The sequence below is a fragment of the Varroa destructor genome, unplaced genomic scaffold (genome assembly GCF_002443255.2).
Source record: "Varroa destructor unplaced genomic scaffold, Vdes_3.0 BEIS01000007.1, whole genome shotgun sequence".
Lineage (NCBI taxonomy): Eukaryota > Metazoa > Arthropoda > Arachnida > Mesostigmata > Varroidae > Varroa > Varroa destructor.
This window is the reverse complement of record NW_019211460.1, coordinates 1,136,254-1,160,275: the sequence shown is the minus strand read 5'-3', so window position 1 is coordinate 1,160,275 and position 24,022 is coordinate 1,136,254. Positions and strand designations below refer to the sequence as shown.

General features: G+C 39.1%; 1 protein-coding gene and 1 long non-coding RNA gene across 6 annotated transcripts in view; one reads left to right on the top strand and one right to left on the bottom strand.

Annotated features, from left to right (window-relative positions):
• Positions 1–24,022, top strand: part of LOC111254732 (uncharacterized) — a 39,670-nt gene that overhangs the window by 5,267 nt on the left and 10,381 nt on the right. The window lies entirely within an intron of this gene.
• On the bottom strand, positions 51–23,439 carry LOC111254730 (uncharacterized). Its single transcript, XM_022815880.2, has 6 exons — positions 22,636–23,439; positions 12,521–12,777; positions 12,237–12,302; positions 5,878–5,988; positions 901–1,348; positions 51–651 (listed from the first exon to the last, which is right to left on the bottom strand). Exons 2-6 carry the CDS (start codon positions 12,766–12,768, stop codon positions 577–579), a joined length of 948 nt encoding a protein of 315 aa, XP_022671615.1. The 5' UTR covers positions 12,769–12,777; positions 22,636–23,439; the 3' UTR covers positions 51–576.

Here is a 24,022-nt window from a genome sequence, read left to right as displayed (position 1 = left end):
GCGTAGAATGCTTGAGAAAAAATGAGCTATGTTACGAACAAAACATCGAGGCATGTAAAACGCATACGGCTTTTATTAAATAATCCGATGTCGTCTTTGCAGAATCTACTAATATCGATAGATTCGATTAACAATTATTTTTGATACGTTCATATAGTTAAACACGATCACATTGCCATAGAGCTTACATTATCGAAGATCTATATTTAACTATAAAAATTTTTTTAGGATGTGTCGTTTCGACTTCCAGTACAACCTCAGACTGTTCGTAACGATGTAGATGTAGCGTTCTCTGTTGCGTTAGTCTGGCCCGAGTGAAAAGTTTCTTTGTTCGCTCCATTGTTGTTATTATCTGATGCTGAGAACACTGACATAACTTGCACACCCGATCGAATATTCGATAAAATTCTAGTTTATTGAAGATACAGTGTGAGCCTTACACCAGAGAATAGGTCTTCCCTATCTAGCTATATCACGTATGGACATTCATCGCGGCGCTTTTCACAACAGACAGATGCCACATGGAACCGAATGATGTTGCGTTTCTTCAGAAACGTTAGCGAGGTGGGTAGCATATTAAACTTTGGCTTTAACATAGAGCTTTGGCGTTAACAGCCAGCTGAGACGCGGTGCTTCATTGAATTCCTTGGGCTGTAAAAGTTATCGCAGGCCAGGTTATGACTACTAAGTGCAAATCTTGTGTAATTTTCCATCCTTAACACATGCAAAACAAACCTCACCTTGCCACGGACAACATCATCTAATTAAGTTAGTAACGTTGGGAGGTTTTAACCCTGTGCAAAAAATTACATATAGATTTATGTGTATAAATTGGCAGAACGAAGGTTTTTAGTTCTACTCATGGAATAAATTTATCTCGATATTAAATTTATTTCGTACCTGCGAAAGGACCATAGTCTCCATCTCCGCCATGCGCTGGTCGCTGAATCCGCTGCGTTTTTGCACGTCTACAACTTTCACTGTTCCTCTGTGTTTATTACAGCTGCCTTTATCGGCGATATTATACCTGGTGTTGTTCTCCGCTTGAAGGATTTCAAGAACCGCGTTGATATCTCCGATTGTCCGGAAAGTGGAAATCCCTCTGAGTGGGCGACCAGGTGCCCCTGTGTCCTCCCTTTTACGTGCCGATCCAACACCGCGTTGGCCGATAATCAGCGAAGCAGCACTGGGGTATACAATGAGCTCTAAAATATGGCGCGGGTTGGTCTCCAAATTGAGCGCTATGGCCCATTTTAGTTCCGTCTCCGGCGGTTGAGTGGGCCCATTGACGTCCAGATTTCCGTTGATAACGTGAAGACTGTTACCGTGCGCGGCTGAAGGATCAGCACTATATAGAATGGTATAGTGTTAATTAAAAGCAGTTAAGAGCTGCTCCTGGATCGAGCGCAGCAACTAATGCATTCTGATATCGAGCGTATCAATATAGAAATGCATTATAGCACAAATAAATGGCGGTGTTACGCTGCGACCCATCCAAACTGAGCCACGTCTCAATTAGGCCTATGTCGTATTTTTGCTAGTATGTTTTAGCATTCCAAACACATATTTTTCATTCGATTGATTGAGACTATATGGAGGCGTACACACAGGGTAAATCCAGGCCAAATCATCGCACAAAAAGTTTATTCATAATATTTTCTCGTTTTGTAGAAATTTATTTTTTGCTGGCTCATGGCAACCCGTTAGAGCAGTGGACACTCGCATAAGCAGCGACTTCGGCTCTTATTAATGAGTCTTATTTTTAAATTCTAAAGGGACTAGCAAAGGTTTTTAGTATATTCATAGGAGTGTAGCTGAGTTGCCGCGTTATAACTTCAAGAGCGGCGATCATAATTTCATTTAGATAGTTCCTTCTTTAGTCGCAAATAGGCAAATTAGATTTTCATACATATTCAGGTAGACCCACACTAGGCTATCAAATGAGTGGGGACGCGTTATGGCATAATTTCGAATCCGGGCACAGACAGAGCTTGTTTCATACTGGAAGGCAGCCATCTGGTCGAATGCATAACGACGAAATAGAAAGGCTATCAGTTTCTAGGAAACAGTAGGGCGGATTAGAGTCGAATCTAACTAATAAACTGCATACTTCTGTATTAATCTATTTAAAGGCGAGAACGATCATTGGCAATGATTAAGTAGACGATGGCGCAGAAAGAAAGATAGAGACAAGGTTTGGCGGACAAAGTATGTTGAGATAAAGCTTGCAGAAAGTCGGTCATGAGCATTGCGCTTGACAGAAAAGTGGACATTTCATTGAGAAGGATATATATATATATATATATATATAGAGAGAGAGAGAGAGAGAAAGAGAGGGAGAGAGATTACAATATATATAGGAGAATACGATACAGGTTGTTCCTAAGAATGCAGCAAAGTAAGGGAAATTGTGTTAATATATATATATATATATATATATATATATATATATATATATATACCATATATATGAAATCCACTGTAATGAAGTTTCAACATGATAATCTCGTCTAGCAATGGGTGGGGTCTCGTTGCACCTGTGTATGGTTACGGTGTCCATAGCGAAAATTGAGTAGTGTATAAGATTTACTAAATGGCCAATTGATGAACCTTTGTAAGAAACGTGCCAATTTTTCGATGCTCTCAAAAAGCTTACGCAAAAAGCAGAATGGGTAACAAATACTTTATTATTAATTTTCTAATACGAAGGAGCTGAAACTGATTTTTAGAGTATAATCACTTTATACCTTAAACGAATGCGGAAAGGTAGTACATCTTACGCTTGTATATTTCGCCCTTTCTCAGTATCGCACGCAAGGTTCAACTAAAGCTTAAAAGTAGGAAATCTAGGTTTTTGGTTACAAATAAAAACAGGTGTTGCAGTGTAGAAAAGGGCTTTCAGTGCTGCCTTGGGTCAGAGAAGATAAGAAGCGATTAGGTCCTTTAGCAGAATTATCTAATTAATTCGTTCGACGAGGATTTATTAAACTTGATGGTTTAAGTTTTCGTACTCTGTGAGGATGACATTGTGTATAAGCGTCTTCCTAGTAGCGAAAGTAATGGTAAGACTGCAATGTTGAAAACACTTCATTGGATAAGAAAAGTTCAGAGCATCGGAATTATGGAGCAATTAAACCTGCATAACTCTAAAAAGTGCATCTCGCTTAAAAACATTTATATGGCCTTGTAAATGCATTCGGTACGTAGGTATGAGAAAACGGTGACCAAGATTTGAATGGATGTGATTCATTGGAAATTCATGAAAATTACATGGTGCAATGGCATGATCTAGTTAACTACAGGTGCGCTCCTTTAAGCCAGTTGCCTAACTTCATCATTCAAAAAAAGAATATGTTCGTTTCACTTACCTGTGACAGGAGAGAATAACTTATAAAGAAGAAATTGGTATGGGTAGCTGGTCGAAGATAGTTGTCAGCGTTTCTTCAGCACATAGGATTTTAGGCACTAGTAGTCGCTGGCTTGGATAGATATAGCTTCGTTGCTTAGTGACAGACATGTGTGATTGGTACGAACACCAGGAAAATATACATGTGACCACATGTGTGCAAATGGCTAAAAAGTATTTTTACATAGGACATCAGTGGAAGCAGAAGCTGTGCGTGATATAGGAAGTGCTAGGGTAAGAAGAAACCTCGGCTGCATGCAAAAGCTGTGTCACGATAAATCTCGAATTTTTTTTTTATAACAGAAGTCTACAGCTAATTACAATGGACGAATCGGCTTCTCACGCAATGACTGTGGCTAGCGAGACGAGAAAGTTCTTAGAAGAATTATTACACGACAAAGAAGGATAAAGGGTAAATAAAAACGAGAAGAAGAAGACCAGTCACTTCCCATGCACGTGGGCTCGTACAATTGCAGTCTTTTATATTTATTATTATTATCATTATCGTTATTATTATTATTATTATTATTAGCATCATATTGTGTTCATTTTAGTGGATGATTTCCAATATATCATTGTTTGCAATGTGTAATATCAAAGCTTTTGTTTTCCCTGTGTTGGGTTACTTCGAATCATATACTCGGGCTTCATCAAGTTTGTGTTTCGTACATAACATTGGGCGCCAGGAAGCGTTCGTGGACGCTTTTCGCATCAAAGCAAGCGAATAGTGTTTTTTTTACCAAAGCCTGATCAACAGGACTGCCGTTATGAGTCGTATTAATATAGGCATCACTAGATCGCTAGAGTTCGCATTTGCATTCCCAATAGCTTAATCCTTCCATTTCTACTGAAGAATATTGAAGCTCTGCGACACAAATTAGTAAAGACTATTTGATTACATCGAAAAGAAACACATGTGTGGGTGTGTGTGTGTGTGCGTGTGTTTGTTTGTTTCAAGGTTACAATTTATATTTCCGCTTAGATCTACCCCCAGGCAAGGTCATTACGCCGAGTGTGAATACTCTATAGCAATACGGCACGTATTATTTATTATCAATAACCGGCGAAACGGATATTAATCGGATTGAAGGTTATAGGTGGAAACGACGATGTCTCGTCTAGTTAGTTCATTCTATTTCAGGGCAGTGGTGATGAGCAATTAAAATGTTTGGAAACGTGGACTATTTAATAGTCAGTTGCCCATAAATATTACAGCCGTTGAACAAAAACCGATTTGACCGTTGAGATCGATGATCTTAATCATAAAAACAATACACAGACATCTTAAATACTGATCCGGTGATCACACTGAAGACAACTGCTACAGGGATAGAAGAACAAGGTGCCTCATAAACAGTAACTGTCAAAGTTAGCGAAGAGGGAAAAGAGGCACGAATGACGTTGAGACAACAGGCGTTAATCTTAGCCTCTGGCCATTGTTATTGCCATCACAACGACCGCTATTAATATCAACTATTATATACCTTTTTCATTGCAAGCATTCGGTTTCCTTCTAAAGCGATCCATCTAGAGCGTTATCGTTACCTTTGGTACAGTCATAGCGATGGTCCAGAATTTATGTGTTCTATATTGACATGCGAGAGACGAGACCTGCCAAGATTGCGTGTCATGATTTAAATTACAAACGAACTTCATCGTTCATAAATATTGATCTCTCCTTTGTTGAATAAAAAAAACAAGAAGAATAAAGCACATAATATAATGGTTACTGAGATGCATTGTCTGTAGTAGATCGTGAAACATTTGGACATTGGGAAATGACAACGGGATATATGTTTATTGTGTTTGATTTGATCATTGATTAGGGGCAATAAAGGTCCGCAAATTGTTTCATTTGTGTAAAGGTAAAAGTTGTAAAGGCCGGTACAGATCGTTCAGGTTTCGGCCCGTAAACGTAATGGCGTGATGCGATGTCGCCATGTATTGCTGACCACCAGTCTCCAACTATTTCAATAACATATAAAGCATGTTTTGGTCTTTCACTTATCATTATGATAAGTCGCGAGGGTTTTTCAGTAAAGGTTTCCGTGGTCATAAGTTGTTCCCGTAAAGCTGGAACATTAGAGTGAAATCGGCGTATCTGTTTACGAAACGAAGATGGCCGATTGCTTTACGTGAGTGCGATGAGCACCAAATCTATTCGTATAGAGACGATGTTGTAACGGGCTATGTCAACTAAAAGGTTCCCATTTTTCTTTAGATGTGTTTGAACGCTGTTATCGTTATTATACCAACTCATAACGGTTATAATTCCTTTTATTTCCTTTGTTTTTGCTACATAACTGAGTTGACTTCGATTAGCCCACAGGGTCATTGTCAATGGAGTGGCCAAACCTCGTAGTTCAATGCGAGAAAAGGTTTGCCAACGGATCGCTGATTAAGACGGGACGAGTTGGTGCCGCGTGTGTTTTTGTTTATTTATTTATTTGATTGCCTATCTGTCTGTTTACCTCGACTGTTCGCTGGCGGTAAAAGCTCGCTGCGCTGGTCTTTTCATAGAGTTCATTAACATGGCTTCCATCTCTGCAATCCGCTGATCCGAGAATCCACTGCGTCGCATTCTGCGTATATGGAGGCGGACAAAAAACACGACAAAAACCGTGACAACACTCATACGAGTTTCGGATAAATACATTGTCTGTACACCTAATCATGTTACCACACAAAAGAAATTTACACAGACTGACACGGAATAGTAATAACGCACTGAGCTGCATTACAGATTAACTTTAGCTCTCGATAAACGGCTGGCTGATAAACATCTAAAAAGCACTAAACAACTGTACGAAATCCCTAAACACTCACATACGCGATATCGGAATCGATAAGAGCGAATCGAACCGATGCCAGTTCTGGGTCTAGAACCAAGAACCCACAGAATACAAAACAACCCATTTGAGTCTCGATAAAATCTAGCTGTGTTATGTACTTTTCGTGTTTTACGTCCCCGGTACTTAATCCTTTTTGTTGTAGAGCCTATAAAGTTACGATGAGAGAAGGTGACTCACATATAGGCAAGCACCGCAAGCCTTCGCTTTTTTCTTACCGAAAAAGTTTTTTCAAGTTAAGATCGCCTTAATTTGGATACCTGTCAAAGCAAATAAGTAACTTTTTCACGCAGCAAAATATATTATACTCACTTATTTTGGCTATTAAATGGAATAGAAATTACTTCTTTCCCCGACTCTCTATGCAATGGGAATTCCGCCATCTTGTTCACTCTAAATACCCTTCATGATGACGTTCAGTGCTACCCTGTCTGCAGGTTAGCGTCAAGCCTGCTGTATGGACATCGATTGATGAATGAAATGTCGAAACAATGGTACTGAGTTACTGCCTCGTTCCAGAAAGATTACTAATTTTCTTGGTCACAATTTAATACGGCGTTATCTGAGGAGTTATGAAACTTCATACGTGGAAAGCTTAGGTTGGCAGTATTATAGGAAAAAGGGCGATATATTTGTGCTAACGCGGTTACTGTTCATAAACCTCTTTTGTAAGCTAAATTTCATATGTAGATTCTCTATCGCTAACACAGAAGCAATACCCGTAATTAGTTGTTTTTTTGAAAAGATTTTTTTCAGTTCAGTCTCAGAAATGTGGGATGGAAAGTTTGTTGATCTATTGGCTTAATGTTGACCGGGCGTACTTGCGTAATGCTGATTTGTTATATGAAATTCAGCTGGATCAACAGTGATTTTGATCCAGTTGAATTTCGGGGGGTGAATTTGAGGGGTGCGTGTTGAAAATAATTACTGTCAATTCTAGTGGGACGAAGGCTAAGGTTCGCAAAGAATATGCTCAGGTTTAAAATATAGGGGCTTCAAATACTCTCTGTTATCAGACGGTTCTGGTTTCACACTATTAATCCGCTGTAAAAGCACTCGTCAGCCATCTTGAAGTTGCGAGGTGTCAAGACGCTTTTCAACTGTGATCGTCATTTTTAAGCTGGAAATAGAAAAGCAGCAATATGAACGTACAGAGCAAACCAACTTAGACGAAAGCATATCTTCAGTGCCGAGCGTCCAAATAACATATCATCACAAAATCGAATAGTATGGATGACGCAAATAACACTTCATGTCCTGTCTCTTCATGAGTTGCTGCTGCCGTAAAACGCTAGTTCAGTATTGCGTTAGTCGCATAAATAAAGTTCATAAGTACATACCTTAATTAAGTTTGTACTAACAACTCGAAATTATCCCAGTGAACCTTTTGTGGATATGGTAACCCCCTGATCAACTGAGCGAACCCCTTAAAACTAACAATACTGAAATATGTATATACTGAAACAATACTGAGGTGGCTCTACATACTCTAGAAGACTAAGTGAATTCCAGCTGAAATGGATTATCGCGCCTTTTACGTAAAATGGGTCGACGTTCTAGCTTTTCTCCCTAATTTAGCGTCAAGGACACGTACCAGTTTCATTAATAATTTCGAAACAAAATGGGGCCGGTTGAAGTATCTATATTTAGCATGGTCGTTTCATTTAACATGGCTGCTTAGAAAGGCGTTTGCCCTAACAAATACTAGGAGTTACTTATTTAGAAACAACATTTCACTTGCTCTACAAACCAAATGTTCAGTGGCTTTACGAGTCCGCGACGTTGAAACGGTCAGCCCTCGGATGATGCGTTCGGTTGAAGTCGCCAAATACTCACTCGTAACCGAACGCGAGTATTCGGGATGAATTTGAAACACTATGACTAGTAAGAGGTGATTTTACCGAAAACGAATTCATCCAGGCCCTTTGTCTTAGCGGACATGTTACGATTTCTCGAAACTAAACAACGGGCTCATAAGAGATAGGAATTTCCACGACAGCTCGAAATCGATGGCCTACATTATTCTGAATCTCTAAACCGCTTCTGAACAATCAGAGGCAAATGTACACAACGCAATGCAACGATAGAGATTTGCTTGAGGGAGTCTGTAAATTTACCAAAATGGCGCAAAAAGCTATTTTTTTTTTCTGTGTTTCGCATAGATGAGCGAAACGGCAACGAGTGCACGCACTGAATGTTTCGCTTTACGCTTGCTTTCCGTAGAAAAGTTATTTACGAATTTTGAGAAGAAGTTTTTCAAAATGATTTGTACTCGCAGCCGATGAATGTTGTATTATCAGTAAGAAGAACCGCACACGGAAAAAATCTTTCAAATATATATATTCTCGTAAATATGTGAATCATGAGCAAAGACGTCTGTTTTATCCCGATACCGGGCACTTTACATACACATGTCTTTCATACCTATGTCTACCATTGAGTAAAAAGCTATTGATGCTAAATGCGGAGCTTCCCTATGCACAGTTACATATACATGTGTCTACATGTACATAGATATTGCCACTAGAATCATATACAGTTAGTCACGAAAGGATTACATCTGAGCCCAGTGAATTAAAACTATGTCACTGGATGTGTTTATGAATATTTCGGCTGTAGTGCTTACATAGGCTAGACCAGAAAAAGCCGAAAAATCTATCTGCATTACATAGTCTTAGGAAGGGCTAAATTGTACTCAACTCTCTTCCATTTACCCCAACTGGGTAGATTAGTTAGTTTCGTATTAATTGAATTCACCAGTTATTATCACAAGGACGAGCTGAGTAGGCGAATAGCGTACGAACAGTAGTATAAAAAAAAAAAAAAAATAGTAAGAATAATCACAAAAAAGTAAAAAACCATAGAAAATGTTAAATTAATGAAAAGATGCTAGGAATTAAGTTATACGCACACTCTTGCTTAAGCAGACACCGTCGTAACGATGGCTTTTCTTTCGCCTTTTCGGCTTGAGATAACAGACGAGAGGTCAAGCTACGTTGTAACATTGCATGTATAAATCACTGTTATGCAGATAGAGCGTTCGTTGGGTAAATTCCAATACTACTTTAGAAGTTCACTACTTTTCAGTTCAAAGTAACTCTGTAACCTTTAATTAAGCATATCTATTCGAACAGCTTTTTTATGGCACTTGGCATAGTAGATAGAACGAAGACTAGGACGACTATATTTAGCCCGTAACTTTTCAACGGTACCCCCTTTGGAGGAACCTTGTGACCGCTAACCAGTAGTGAGGTGAATGAGATATATTTGGATCTTTTTTTATATACTTCACAGTAGCTCTTCATAGGTAAACAGCGTTCGACTATGTATGGAGACTTGCCAAATATGTTCCACGATCCTGTGTGTATTTTTAGTTCAAAGGTAAAAATTTCTGGAAGTAGCTACTAGGGATTTCGGCCGTATAAAACGACGCATAATAAGCGAACAAAGAGAAATAGATCATGTCATTGAGTTGAAGGCTTGGCTAAACAGTGTTTCCTATCCTATAGGATTAGACAAGCTTCTGCAGTGCAAAATTGTCTTTGTTTGTTGCCTTATGATAGAAACGCTTCTGCTTCAGCCAGCGGAAACCGGTCACCCTAACGCTGCGCGACTGTTGATCACACAACAAACTATGAGCAAGTGAAATGGAGGAAATTATAGAATGATTCCTCACACATCTACATATGTAAATCACAGAAAACTCTGTTGGGGTCCGTGAATGACAAGCTGGCTAATTTGGCTACTTGTATTGTCTAGTGTTATTATGCTCTTAGTTGACTGCCAACAAATCGAGATTTTTGGCTTTTCAAAGTTGCTATCGTAGTCATTAGTTGCTAGTTACATTTTATAGTGAATATTTCATAGATGATCGATCTCAACCTCTTTGTTTCTGTTCTTTCATCAATCCTAGTTTGTTCGGCTGTCGCAGAGTTCTGCTGATTCGATGCCTGATTTTACTTTTACTGGATGCCCGACAGTTTTTTTTTCGCACTTTTTCGAATTTCTTATACCACTTTGTCATCCGTTCGGCCATATTCATTCTCACGATAGTCTCTACCGGTAATATTCAAAATCTATTTTTAGTAAAAATAAACATTCAGCAACACTACATTAGCACAACACTGCGATTTCAAAGGCTCAAACATGATACCTGCAAATACAAATCGTTCGATTGACAAACGTGAAGATTAATACTGCCCTATATTGAATTACATTGATTCGTCATTAGTTCTTCGTCTAGGATAGCTTTGTAATATATAGTATAGTTTTTAGGAATATCATGTAGCCTGCAAGTCGTCCTACAAGAACTGCGATCTAGACCCCTTGCAGCTGCTATAATTACGAAATGAGAACTGGGTCTCTCAAGATGGTCGAACGAGTGCTTGCCTTGGGTTTGATCAGCAAAAACTCGAGGCAGCCACTCTGACACCCGCAGCTTTCAGTAGCTACTAGTTCAGCTCAGTGCGGCAAATGCTACACTGTGGTTGGTCATAAAAAAAACTTAGGAAATTACCCTGAAGCCACTATTAAACGTACAGAAAGGAAAAGAAACTGGGTAAATTCAGAAGTTCCCTTTTTTCGTCGATCAGACGTGACGGTTTCCACATGTTAGTATAGGTCTAGTAGAGGAGACAATATGGGAGATTCTATAAGTCCCAACGACCCCAACGACGTTTTAATGTACTTTGCTGCATGGCGGTCCAACTCGTTTGAAAAGCTCTATCATAATGTCTAGACACGGACGATTCCGCTCGCTCATTGGCTGGTTGACAGCAGATTAGGTGAGAGAAAACGTGAGTCGTAAGAGGTTAGATGTTTTCATGGACTTAGAAATTGATTGTGTCTACATAAGTTTGATAAAATACACAATCAATGAAACATAAGATGATTTACGCGCAAACATAGTGCCCGTTTAGAAACGCAAATCATCTTTATCCGAATTTATCCTGTTTCATCCTGTGGATGAATAGGTTGCGGGCAGGTGTATTCAGTAATCTAAAATCATGCAACAGGTCCTTAGTGCGTCGCGCAGCGGATTGCATAGCTTACCTACAGGTTAGGTTTAGAAACCAAAGAGTCTTGCTTTTTTTTAACATACTCCATCGAAGATTGCCTTGAGTCACACTCGAAGAAAAATCATTCTAAGATAAATTTGTATTTCTTAGCCAAAGGGTTTTTGCTGCACTAGGAACGAACATGTTGGACAATATCTTACGCTTTTTGATAGTGCAACAAATTTGAAATATTGAAAATGCTGGTTTTTGCCACTCTATATGTTACCTCTGTAGTCCGAAATCAAGACGGGTGTTGAAAACGCTGCTATTTTCAGCCCGACATAGCCAGGCGTAGAGAGAAGTTTAAAAACAATTCCACTTCGAACCTTAGCGCTGAGCTGCTTCGATATATGTCGCATTTCTTTGTAAATAAATATTTAACCTAGAGGGCTTGCAATTGTAATAAATTATTTCTTTAAATTGATCAAAAAATTGAAAGAAAAATATTGACCTTCACGAATTGTTGCTGTATTTATTGGAAGGACTTGCTAGTAATTCAGATAGGCATTTTAGAAATCGTCCTAATAAACTACAATTGTGTTTTATGATAGCTCTAGTTTCCTTCACTTTAACGAGTGATCGTTTTATATAAAATCGTGTTGGATTAAATCGTTCAGGCCTAGACTGGATTCGCCCGGTCGTTTAGTTTAAATATATATAACGTATAGTTTAAAATTTTGTACTGTAGTGAAGGTTAAAGTTGCTTTATGTAAACGAAGGATAAATCGCAAAAATATCCAGACGGTCCGTGGGGCTCCAATTTAAAGCTTTGTGACCTAAAACAATAACGACCCTCACTTAAAGACGTTTCGTAGGGGCTTGGAAAAAATTCTAGAGGGAAACTCTTCACCTTTTCTAAACCTTGTGTACAAAATAATTGTATTCGAATGATCTAACTAACATACCTGAGTTTGGCGTACTCACCGATTGTTCATCAGCATCCCTTCGAGTTCAGCGATTCGTTGATCGGAGAATCCGCTCTTCTTCGATCTAAAAAATCAATACGGCTTTAAGCATTCAGGTCGGCTATGTTTTGACTATGCGCGCGATAAGATCCGCCTAAAAACCAATAGCTTATTTGTGCTCAACTTAAGTAAAAATGAACTTCTCTATGCCCATTTATTCGTTTTTGCCAAGAACCCTAGTGATGCTCGCCCAATCGCATAGTCACTTTCTAGGAAACAGTTCGTAGGAAACGTTGTCCTCACCTTGAGACGTCTGTTTCTGTTGCGAGAATAAGGGCATTTGTTTCGCATTGAGGACAACGAAAGATACGAATTGGTGTTTGCTGAAAAACGATGTCTCGATAGTTTAAGGGAACTCCAACTGAAGACAGCGGTACGGCGACAACCCCGTCTGGGCCTCCGATTGAGGCAAGCGCGGCCATTGCGCACCAGAGTGCGCTCCAGTGGCCAACAGGCCAACCCCAACCGTTACACGGGCGAGACGACCTCATCGCTTCTTGCTATGCTCGAAGTTTTGATCACGTGAAGGAGAAAAGGCATCGTAGATTGCATTGCAGGCTTTTAGTGAATAATATTAGTAACAAAATGATTGATCCTGACTCTTTAGTTAAGTTGTGAAGAGAGACTTCACTGGGGATGTAAAGTTCTCTTCAGTCTACAGATATTTTAAGATAAGTTATCCCTCATCGTTAGAAGTGCGGCCGAAACAGGGCAGAATTCATACGCTGCAGTATTTATTTAACTACAATCGCCTTAAGGAGCTCGAATTTCTCTGTGAGTATCTGGGTAGAATAACAATTATCCATTCATAAATAAATGATAATAGTAACTGTGCATTTAGAATGCGCTAAAAAATGTTATTCATTGAATATTCTCTTACGGTATCTGTAGTTGGCAGATCGGCCCGAAATCAACGTGATTCGTTTTAATGTGTGCACTGAGTTTTTTTTTATCAAGGTTCGACAAAAACAGAAGTTAAACACAATTGGCACTTCTTCCTTTACATTCATGAACAGATAGTAGGGATTTATCTGTTAATCTGCAAGAATCCGTATGAATTAATTATACTTTAAGGAAGTCTGACGTTTGCAAGATGTGCCGGAAACATACAAAGCCCGGGCAGTGTTCATGGGTAAACCAAAAAAATAGTGCTTTTTATCGTCGATATGCATGTACTGGCCCTATAATCTCAAAAACAAAATGATCCACGTAATGTGAAGCATCGAGCATACCACGTATAGTGTACTCGTTAGCATACGAAGCGACCTGAACAAAACTGTCATCCTAAAAGCAAACGATTTGGAACGGCCGTTCGGCTACGGCTTTTCTTGTCTGGTGTACTATATTTAAGATGTATGTCGATTGACACAAGCTTCTATTTAGCGCTATGGTATACTTATAAGGAATTTACAACTCGAAAATAAACCTGACGAGTATTTCGGCCTAGCGAAATGAAACTCTGACCTCAATCGCTGTAGCAGACGACTTTTCTGTAGTAAGGCTCAATGGGGCCGTAGCCATTGGGATGCGCGCTTCCGCCAGTTGGCTGCTTGGGGGAAATACGCATTACTCACTAAATAGATTTAATTATTTTCTACTTTTTGTGGATTCCTTCGTGTTATGGGCGATCTCAAACTGATGCATTTGTTCTCTGAGCAACTTTCGTTTTGATATGCCTTGGAGGATTAAGCTTATCACTAACAGCTGATCTTTCGCTGCAGACAACTGTGCTAACGAGAACAACTAAGTTTGTATCTTTGGGCTGAGGCTACCTAGACAATGACAAGACCATTCAGCATTAAGATCTGCATTCGAATTGTACAAATTGTTCGTGATAAAACAAATATCGTATAGTTTTAAAATCGAACGTGTATACTATACATATTACAAGCAGTAGGTTCAATAAAAGACCAAATAGGTGCAATCGTGTGCGATAACCTTGAAAAATCGTGCATACAATTATACGCGCAAATCTTATTCAATTGTCAGAAAACAATGATCAAAAATAAGTTGACGACCAACGAAGTTACTACTAGTGAAATAAAGTTGCAGTTTCAGCTTTTACCTAAACTAAACCATGATACTGTATGTTTACTAACTTTTCTACATAAGCCATAGCCTTCGCAGGTCCCCAATGTCATTTAATACTGAACGTCATTAGTTCTTGACTAAGTTATACGGCACATCAAAGTAATTTGCTGTTAGGCTAGCTAGACAACGCGTTAAGTGTAGCCACGGTCTTATACATTCTTTTGTATGCGATATTTTAACTTGAATAATATTGTTGAATTATTATCTCAACCGATGGGACGTTTTAAAAGTATTCTTCAATTATAAGTTTCATAAAATCCTTTTGAAACTGCTGTTAGAAAAGGTTTATCTTAGACGTAGTGTCTGAGCTTCTCCTCTGTCCAACAAAAGACAACCAATCGTGCAGTAACATGCCGTAATGGCTTATTACAATTGTTACGCTGAATTTGCCGTGAACGTGCCGTACGTATAGCCGTAACGGACTATCAGCTTAGCAACGTAATTTGCACACGTAACAGTACGCGACAAACAAGCAACTTGTGCTTAATAGCAGTCTTGCACGCACACTTTGTCTTTTAAGTCTTAGTTCAAGTAAGCTTCGTGTTTATCCATATAGTATATTAAAACTTATCTAATATATCATTTGATCATCTAATACATCACCATTAGTTCTGTCGTAAGCAGACGCTAACAAGGTCGCATGCGAGCGACTACCTTCGCTCGTATGAATTATTTATGCTTTCTTTTTTCGCTTGTCTCCCACACGTTCGCAAAACTAAGAGCATTAGGGTAATAGGAGCGATTTAAAAAAGGCAGGAAAATCGATATTTGACCCAACGAGATACGTATTCTTGAAATGGGACCGCCGCGTAAATCTGTATACTTGGTATAACTGGTGCATGATATTCTAAATTGTCTAGAATATATTCAGAAAGGTAGTAAAGAAAATAAAGTATCAGAAAACGTAATTATTTGAGAAGGAAACAGTAATTTCATCTCTAAATACAAAAAGAATCTCTCTGCATATCCTTCGGTTGATCTTCCATAAGCAATTGCTTCCTCATTTGGCTTGGAATCCAAAAGTTTATTGAAAACAGATGCTATTACGTCTTAACAACCGGCGCTTCTACAAGAACATCAGCCCTTCATATTATTACCAGAGTACAAAATTGACATTAGAACTCTTTCGTCACAAACGTACCGCACAGACATATGTCTGCTTCCTCTTGCCGTGTAGTTTACTGCATCGATAGATATTAACTGGAAACTATAAAAACACTTTTCATTTAAACATTTGTAAACTGTCCAAAGGTCCGTTTCTTCCGTCCGTGATTCAGTCCGTACGCACATACAATATGTGTGACATATAACTTAATGTTTGAAGATCTGCTCCGAATAATATGATCTTCGATAAGTCTACAACTTAATAAATTGAAGAGAATCGTGTACAAAATTGACCTATGTTAGTAATAATATAATCTCTTTATGCCGTACCTTTACGGTCGTGTCATCTAAAAATGATAGAATGATGAAGCAGTTATTGCCGTTGCTTTGTTTACTATTTGGACAATGTCATGCTAACCGAACCAAACAATCGTTAAATAGTGTTAAACGATTTTTAATACGTTGATGTATTTGTAAAATAAAAAGATTGGTATAACTATATCTTAACGTAGACGATATGTGTTTGTTCGCACTGGTCATGCAACCAGACCATGGTGGTATATGTACTTCCTGCACGTTGGCAATTTGCGTCACCTCAGTCAGCATAATCGTATTACTTTGGGAACCCTACTGGGATTTAGACGCCCTCATGGAAATTCCTTTTGGTCAGTTCGCATAAACCCTTTTAAATATGGACGAAGCTGCTAGGGAAATCAACAGTTGTATAACGGCTGAAGAGTAACTGGCTAACTAAGCAACTCACAGTTGGATCCACTTAGTCATTACCAGTCTATGCCTGCCCGACGTCGATATCGCGGTGCTCTAAGGCGGAAATGGTGACACCGCCCTTTACACCATGAGAAAATACCTGTATTGCATTGCATCCCCTTCCTGCTTCCGTGCCACACGAGCAGGATAAGTGCTTTAAAGTGATTCTGGAAGACCTTGAACGTAACTTGCAAGGAATTAGAGCGTTAGGGTTAGAGGTGGGGTGGTAAAGGGTAAATCCGTTTTCCAGGCTTGCACTGCTATTATGGAGAGCTTCGTACGTAAACAGACCTGAGGTTGAATAAAAACTGAGATGAAAATGGGGCTCGAGTAATAGCAGATGTTTGCACAACAGCATCTAGATGTTTCAATCAACATGGATAATTACAAAGACGCTTTAAATGTGTTTTTTGTTCGCATCTGTACTCTCTTGACATTGTATTAGAGTGTTGTAGTTTTTACAGTGAGATGAAATTTAAAATATCAGCTATATCAGTGCGGTAGATCACCTGGACAATATAGTTCTTTCTACACAAGCCGTAACACTTGCTGTAAGCGTTTATCGTGCTGGCCTAAATCGGCCAGAAGAGGCAGAGCTTCACTCCGCCTATGTGCGACATTACTTTTTGGCGGCCACGCATTAAAAGATCATGCGCACCAATAGTGGACAGTTTCCTTTATATCATTCCTTGTTTCTTAGAAAGCTCAGTACTCGTTGTCACGTCTTGAAGTGTTATAACCACACCAGTTTTATGCTTTGCGTCTGTATATGTATATATAACCAGCCAGTGGGTTTCGGGTTTTGTCTCGCTTTTTTCGCTTAACTCTTCTGATTGGCAATGCTTGTTTTCATACGCCCTCGTTCTCTCTCTGACTCTGTCCGGCTTCGGGCGAGTGCAGACAGTGAAGCTGTTAGAACTTCTTGATGGTTTGCTAGCATAGGCGTGACCAAAAAGCGCGATTTGCCCACTACGCTCCTGCCGTTCTAGGTCAGGTCGTAACGTCGGAACACACTTCTGAGTTCTGCCCCAATAAATTAGCGAGACAGGCAATGAGGAGTGCGGCGATGTCAGATGTATGATACCTTCAGTTTGTTCTCTTTCTATTATTTAGTAGCTGGCCCTATTACACAAAGATTTCTGAAATGTAAGCGTGACAAAACTTCGAAGTGGTCGAGGATTTTGCTAAACTTTTTCTACACGAACTTCGTCCCGAAAACAAATGTTTCCTTCATTAGTGGAAATATTGTGGAGGAACGTGAGCGTTATTTTAAACAAGGTAGTGCCTAAAGTTTAGCTAATGAAAGATGACGGAATCGACGCTTAGCTTGCCATGTGTCCTAACATAGAATGATTTGCGCTAAGTTTTTCTCGAAGGAAAATTTTTCGTATGGAGCATACATTAAAGCTATGCATGGGCATACGTAAACATCATAATTAAAACACGTGCTTGAGTGGTCAGAGGTAACTGGCCAAATTCTGATTCAAGTTTCAAACACGGACTTTGTTATGCGCGAGTATTAAAAATACCAGAAATACGTGAAATGTTTATTATGTTAAAAGTTCTTATAGTCCTTCTTACTGTTAAAGGTCTTTCAGTTCGGTAAAAGTATATTTGGGTTTGGCTTTCTGGTACTGGACACCTGATTAAGTATGGACTCTAGTTTAATGGGAAAAAGCATATGCTGGAAATAACTGCCAGATAGAACTTCATATAAGAAAATGATTAGCTCACTTATTTACGTTCGTAGAACATATTATTTCAATATCAAACGGTTAAAATCAAACGCTTTAGAACCTATTATGCCCAGTCATTGCTAAGAAGTAATTAAAAGTACCGCTACAGAGGTGACGGTTCGTTTGCTGTGGAAAAATTTGTACCAGGAGTACCCCTTCGAAAAGATTTTCCCTAAAGTGATATCTCGATTTTAAAATGAATGTTAATTATCTTTTATGGGCCTTACAAAACCCAATAATAATACTGAACTCTGCTCCATGCAAATGACACGGGACACTTAATGTTGCGATGCTTTCGTTGCAAAATAACAACCAGGTGTTAGCGAGTGCTGGGTTTGCCTATGAATAACTGTTAACCCTCTCTTTCTCGCCATTAGGCTCTTTCATTGACCGAAAGGTCACTCTTTTGGGAAGTGCAAGTTAACTTTTCGTCTCTCCATACTCCTGTATAACTTGATATTATTACCGCAATCAGATTGTGAATGCAATGACCGTTACAATCCTAGTACATACTTAATCTCTTTAAAATATAGCTCGTCGAGAAGAAAGCTCACTTTTGAGACGGTACTCCATCACATAGTAACGCTAACGGCATCTAACGCTAACGTTTGAGATTCGAGTGTCACCCAACTGCCCATCACAGCCGCAGAGGAAATAATCTATGTACGATTGGATTATTGAAATACAAAGCAAAAAATCGTTACGTGCAAATATTGGCCTTGTGTTGAAAAAATTATATAATTTTTGTGAGCGTGCATAACACTAATCTAGTAGATCATCGTATTTGTATATGAATGTATCAGCCACTTTTTTATTTCGTATCCTGGTGCACACTGATTTTTTTCAGTGACTACGACAAGATGCCCAATAATGACTAATTGGCTTGAATGACTAATAGCGCTTGAATGTCCGCCCTACCCTGCAGTTCGTTCGCATGCAGAGTAATACCATAGCGTTAAAAAACCATCACCTTTAATTATAGGCGTTAAGTAGGCCGGTAACGCGTATTTTTGCTACATATCAAGTCAGCCGACGATATTTTATCATGTCAATAAAATTTCTAATTCGAGTACAATAGTCCAACGATAATAGACAGCATAAAACTACCTGATATGAAGCTCTGAGCAAAAATTCAGGCGATTCTTTTTTGGCTGCATAACTGTCAGATGAAAACTTATTATTTATTTTTCCTTAATTGATATGTTTTTATTTTTTCATAATTAGCAGCTAATTAATAATTAAAATAAATCAGTGTGGAAAGTGGGTTGGGATAAGATAGGTTTAGGTTGAAGCATTGTAAGAATTAAATTTTTCAACTTGATACTAGGTGACCAACCCTTAAACCGTCATACGTCGGGCCGAGTCGAAATTACCGGTTGCGTTTTAGGTTTACGCAAATGTGTTTTTCCCGGATAGCCGCAAACTATATTTTAATTATTAATTAGCTGCTGTCCGATGATATGTAGTGATTTAGATGTAGAAATTAATGTTAGCCGAACCGCGTATTTTTCTAACTTGGAGTCGTATGAATAGCTTGACTCATCATATTCTTATTTTTTTAAATTAACCTAGGTCTGAAAGCTGACATTGGGGGTGAGGTATGGGATCTTAGGTGAGACACTTGCGACTAAGCATTTCGCCTTGCTTTGTACTTTTACGCGTCACAATATCACCACACGTGTGCTGCGGTTTCGGCACTATCTTAGTTATATATCCTGTGTACTAGTCCACGTAATGAAGAAATCGAATATCTAAAGATACGAGGAGCAGCCATCGATATAATTGACTTCATCAACTTCATCCTGTATTTTTGTCGCCACAATCCTATGGTACTGGTGGCGCTGAGTTAACAGTCGGAATCTACCAACTGCGTGTCGTAGCGCTAACAGCTAAGTTTTTCTTGTTTTTGCTCTGTGTAGTTTGTTAAACTTTTATAGAACCAATATATTAGGGAGGAATCGAGATGTAAATCTTTCATGGTACCTAGTGAATTTCACCAATTAACGCGTGTTGTCAGTCAATAAAGAGCAGAGAGAAGTGTGGCGGCAAGCTTCATTTTGTAACCGAAATATAAACTAAATGACAGTCTGTCTCAGTTCAGCTTAAGTACTTCAGTTCACCCGAACGTTGAGCTGAATTGAGACGTTATCTAATTTTGCAAAATTTAACATAAAAATTACTTATGTGTATGTATTCAGACCAGTATCGTAATAGCTTAATGGCCGAATTATAATACTAGGTAGAATCAAAATGTTTCCTGCGCTAGATTTTATAAGCTTTAAATTAAAAACGTCCAAAATCATATATTAAAGAGCACCTCGCCATTAAAGAGGTTGTCGCTAAAGAGCGTATGTTACTTTCTAAAAAGATCGGATACGTAGAAATTAAATCTATTCTAAAATTGTATTTGTCTTGTTACGGTTATATCTTGCCCTTTTCATTGACATTTTTTTGCAATTTCTCTCATCTTATATATCAAAAATTATATTCGTTGCTAACATTAACCTACGGAAAAATCCTCTAATGACCTTTTTGATTATCAGGTCATTCAGTAGGAAATACGCCCGAAATGTTAATTAATCCATCTTCCTTTTCTTTTTATAACAGTGCGCTTTTTCGCCACTGACTGTCTTTGTATTTTTGAGATGCACTAGCGTCTCTTAAATCTGAAACAGTCCGACCATGCGAATATCGCCACTTGGGCTTTCAGTAGGCAATTTTCAATGAGTTATAAAAAATTCAAGAAGTAGACTGCTTCACGAATCTGAGTCCGGCCTGTTGCTACAGACGCAAAGACCAGTTTCCGGAAAGATCAGCTATTGAAGGTTCCGTGAGCCAGTGACAACATTTCAGGGAAATAACTTTTAAATTCGAAAGTAAATTTTAAAAAATCAAGTTAAAAAAAAAGTCCCGGCAATCTTTTAATAGAAAAATTGTTCAAATCTTAACTTGATGTCGCGAAATAAATGAATTACCATCCGAAAGGAAGAAGGTCATAAATAGTGACGGACATATTCTGACTGAAAATAAAACAACTGATTATCTTTGTGGAAAAATTCATTTCAATTAGAAAATAGTTTGATGTCGATGCGATTAGATGAGGTCGCTAGTAGGTAGGGCTTTAAGTGTTCTTTAAACGAACTCTCAAAGGCGCCTCTGTGGGTCAAGAAGGTTCCATAGAGGTTCATTGGTATTTTGTAGTCTCAATAAGCCATGGGCTTGCGACCACATCAGCTAAGAAGAACTGCGTCAATATACGCTACTAAATCAGGAAATTGATCGGCGTAGTCGACAAATCTCAAACAATCATTTGCTAAATGTTACGCCTTAATTTAATAGTAATGGTGCCACTCGTGGCAGCCACCGTCAGAGACAGAATACCAAAGCCACTATTAATGATTATGTTTAGTTGATATTTGTAGTAGGACATCTAGTAAAAATGTTCTTCTGTGACATTGCACGAAAGTGTTTTCCGCATATAAAAAATATTTCAAGGTTCAAAGATGCCTAAAGGCAAATACGTTTGGCGTCTAAGCTCAGGCCCTTACGTTGTTTATTATTACTAAGCAATTAGTATATTAGATCGCGAGCTCAGTACAACAGCGTGTTTATGAAGAATAAAATAAATGGTGCATTTTATTGTTTGTTATTGAAATTTGGATTTCTAAGAGTCGCCAAGGCTCTGCCTTAGAAACAATAGATTGAAAGCTTTTCCATTCTCTTTGGCCTTGTTAGGAACGTTTTCGTTTGGCTATTTGTCGTATATGGGTAAAATATTCTAACGATACATATGTGGTCTAATTATTATTAAGAAACGAAATTTTAAAGCACACCATTACTTCATTTTGTTATTCCGTAGGTATCTGGCAAGCAAACTTATTTGATATCGAAAAAATAACCATATTACACCTCTTATCAGGATCGAAGGCTAGCTTCTGGGAGAAAAGCGAGCGATATCGTTGACTCAGCGTTATACGTTAACGTTTTTTTTTTTCTAAATGTTACCTAAACTATATTAAGCCAATATGAGGTGTTTACCGAGCGGGTAAGCATTTGAGTATGTACCTGACTCTACTTTGGTTTACCAATAGGTAACCAATGATCTTAAACAATTTGCCCAAAGGTTGGTTTACCCTGTTTTTTTGAGCCAGTTCACGTTTCGGTCTCCATCTTTAGGGACAGTTGATTTTTATGGGACTGCTGTTCCTGGATATCAGCTTGCACGCTGATTCACAAATTCAACTTCAAAAATCAAGTAATTTGTTGCATATTCCTATGGAGGCCAGTTTTGGAAAAGCAGTATGTGCTCTACATGAAATGCCCTGATTCTGCCTTTAAGCATAACTATGTGCGAAATGATGATTGATAGTGCGATTTTTCTCTTAATTATAAAAAAAGCTTTGGATGAAGCTTTTGGATCAACCCCATAGAGATGAGACTCCAGAACAGCTATCAGCCAAAGAATGCCTAACAGACAAAAACTACGTACTGATCCGCGGCACGTTCGACTATACAGTTATCATTCTTGGGTTCGCTTCCAATGAAGACAATCGTCAGGTATCCCATTAGTAGCTTTAGCACTCATCAGTAATTATAACAATATCGAGTCCATTCATTCTTTCGAAATCGACTGATCAAGCATCACGTAACGACACTCACCTTGGTATGATTAAGGTTCGTAGGTTGGTACGCGCGTTATGTAGGCGCGATGATGAGGGTGATCGTAGACGTCCTATTATTCAGTCCTCGTCGACCCTTTTACACTTAAATTCGTTATTTCGCACGCCTGGTTGCCTGTTCCTCCACCTGCTGCTTTAATGCTTTTTCGTCTTCCTACTTCTTTTAATATAAGGAGACCAACTTTGCTTCGCCGTGTGTGACCGACATTCACCGATTTCGATTAAACGAAAAACAGAGATCTATTTTTCGGACGCGACCGTTTCCTCAACTACGCTGGGCAATGAACGACGCGCGCTTTTAAACCACCGGCACACGGCACTGACTCAGGTACAGACGAACCTATCGGCTGCAGCTAGACTGAGTACAGAGCAGCATTGCTCCTACCCGAATACACTCCCCGGAACCTGAAACCCGCATGTCCTGCTCCCACAGATCCCTGCGGGCAATTTCGCGCGCAAAACTCCATACCCCCTTCCAGTTGCCGGCTTCTGACCCCCATCAAACAGTGGCATTCAGTTGCACTACGGCTGCTGCCAGATTTGCAACCGCCTTCAAAGTTGGGGGTGAATGAGAAAGAGCGTTGTGGGCGGAGCCTACGAGAAAACTATAAGCTCAGAAGAAGAGGGTTGATGTAAAGTGCGAGCGCCACGCTACAGCCACAACTACAACTGCAACCAGCCAGATATCCAAGCCGCCATCGACCACGCTTACGTATTAGATAATACATTGCAAAATAGATACATCTGAGCTGCGCACTACGATACAACCCCACATACTCACAGCAGCTGGCGCCGCTGCGTCGGGTCGTGCCAATGGCATCGTCCTCCGGTAGTAGACCGGCCACTACCCCCCGCCTACAAGAGACGCCATTTCCATTACCACCACTTTAACGAGCCGCGTACAGGTTATCCCGCGTCGCTACGAACTCAAGTCAATACAAGCACATTGGCAGCTTGCTATACGTGGTCACACCCATGCGAACGGAATAAACACACAGACCGGTCGTATGCTAGTCAATCGTTTATAGAAATAAACGTAGCGAAATGGTTCCGGATCGCCTACTTATTTGCTGCTTGTCAATTATGATTGGCGGTAGATGCCACTATTCTGTGTACGAACATAAGCCCTTACGACAGCAATGGAAGCGCTTTAGAAATAGGAAGCCGGCAAAAGTGAATGAATGTCTTGTAATGAAGTCAAATGACAACACAGACTAAGTCGAGCGTACACAGTTGTCACTGTTAATGTTCCTCTAGTGACATATCTATAGACTATATGAAAAGTATGATTCATCGTGTTTTGTTATGTCATAACAAGATCAAATAATCAAAGGGCCACTTTTCAAGAAGAGCATAAAAGCTTATTT

Bases quoted from the DNA above. Each gene is read 5' to 3' on its own strand.
- LOC111254730 (XM_022815880.2), bottom strand. From the start codon at position 12,768: ATGAGGTCGTCTCGCCCGTGTAACGGTTGGGGTTGGCCTGTTGGCCAC. The intron at 12,303-12,520 runs GTGAGGACAACG...TTGATTTTTTAG, and splicing joins ACAGAAACAGACGTCTCAAG to ATCGAAGAAGAGCGGATTCT. The intron at 652-900 runs GTACGAAATAAA...TAACTTTTACAG, and splicing joins AGACTATGGTCCTTTCGCAG to CCCAAGGAATTCAATGAAGC.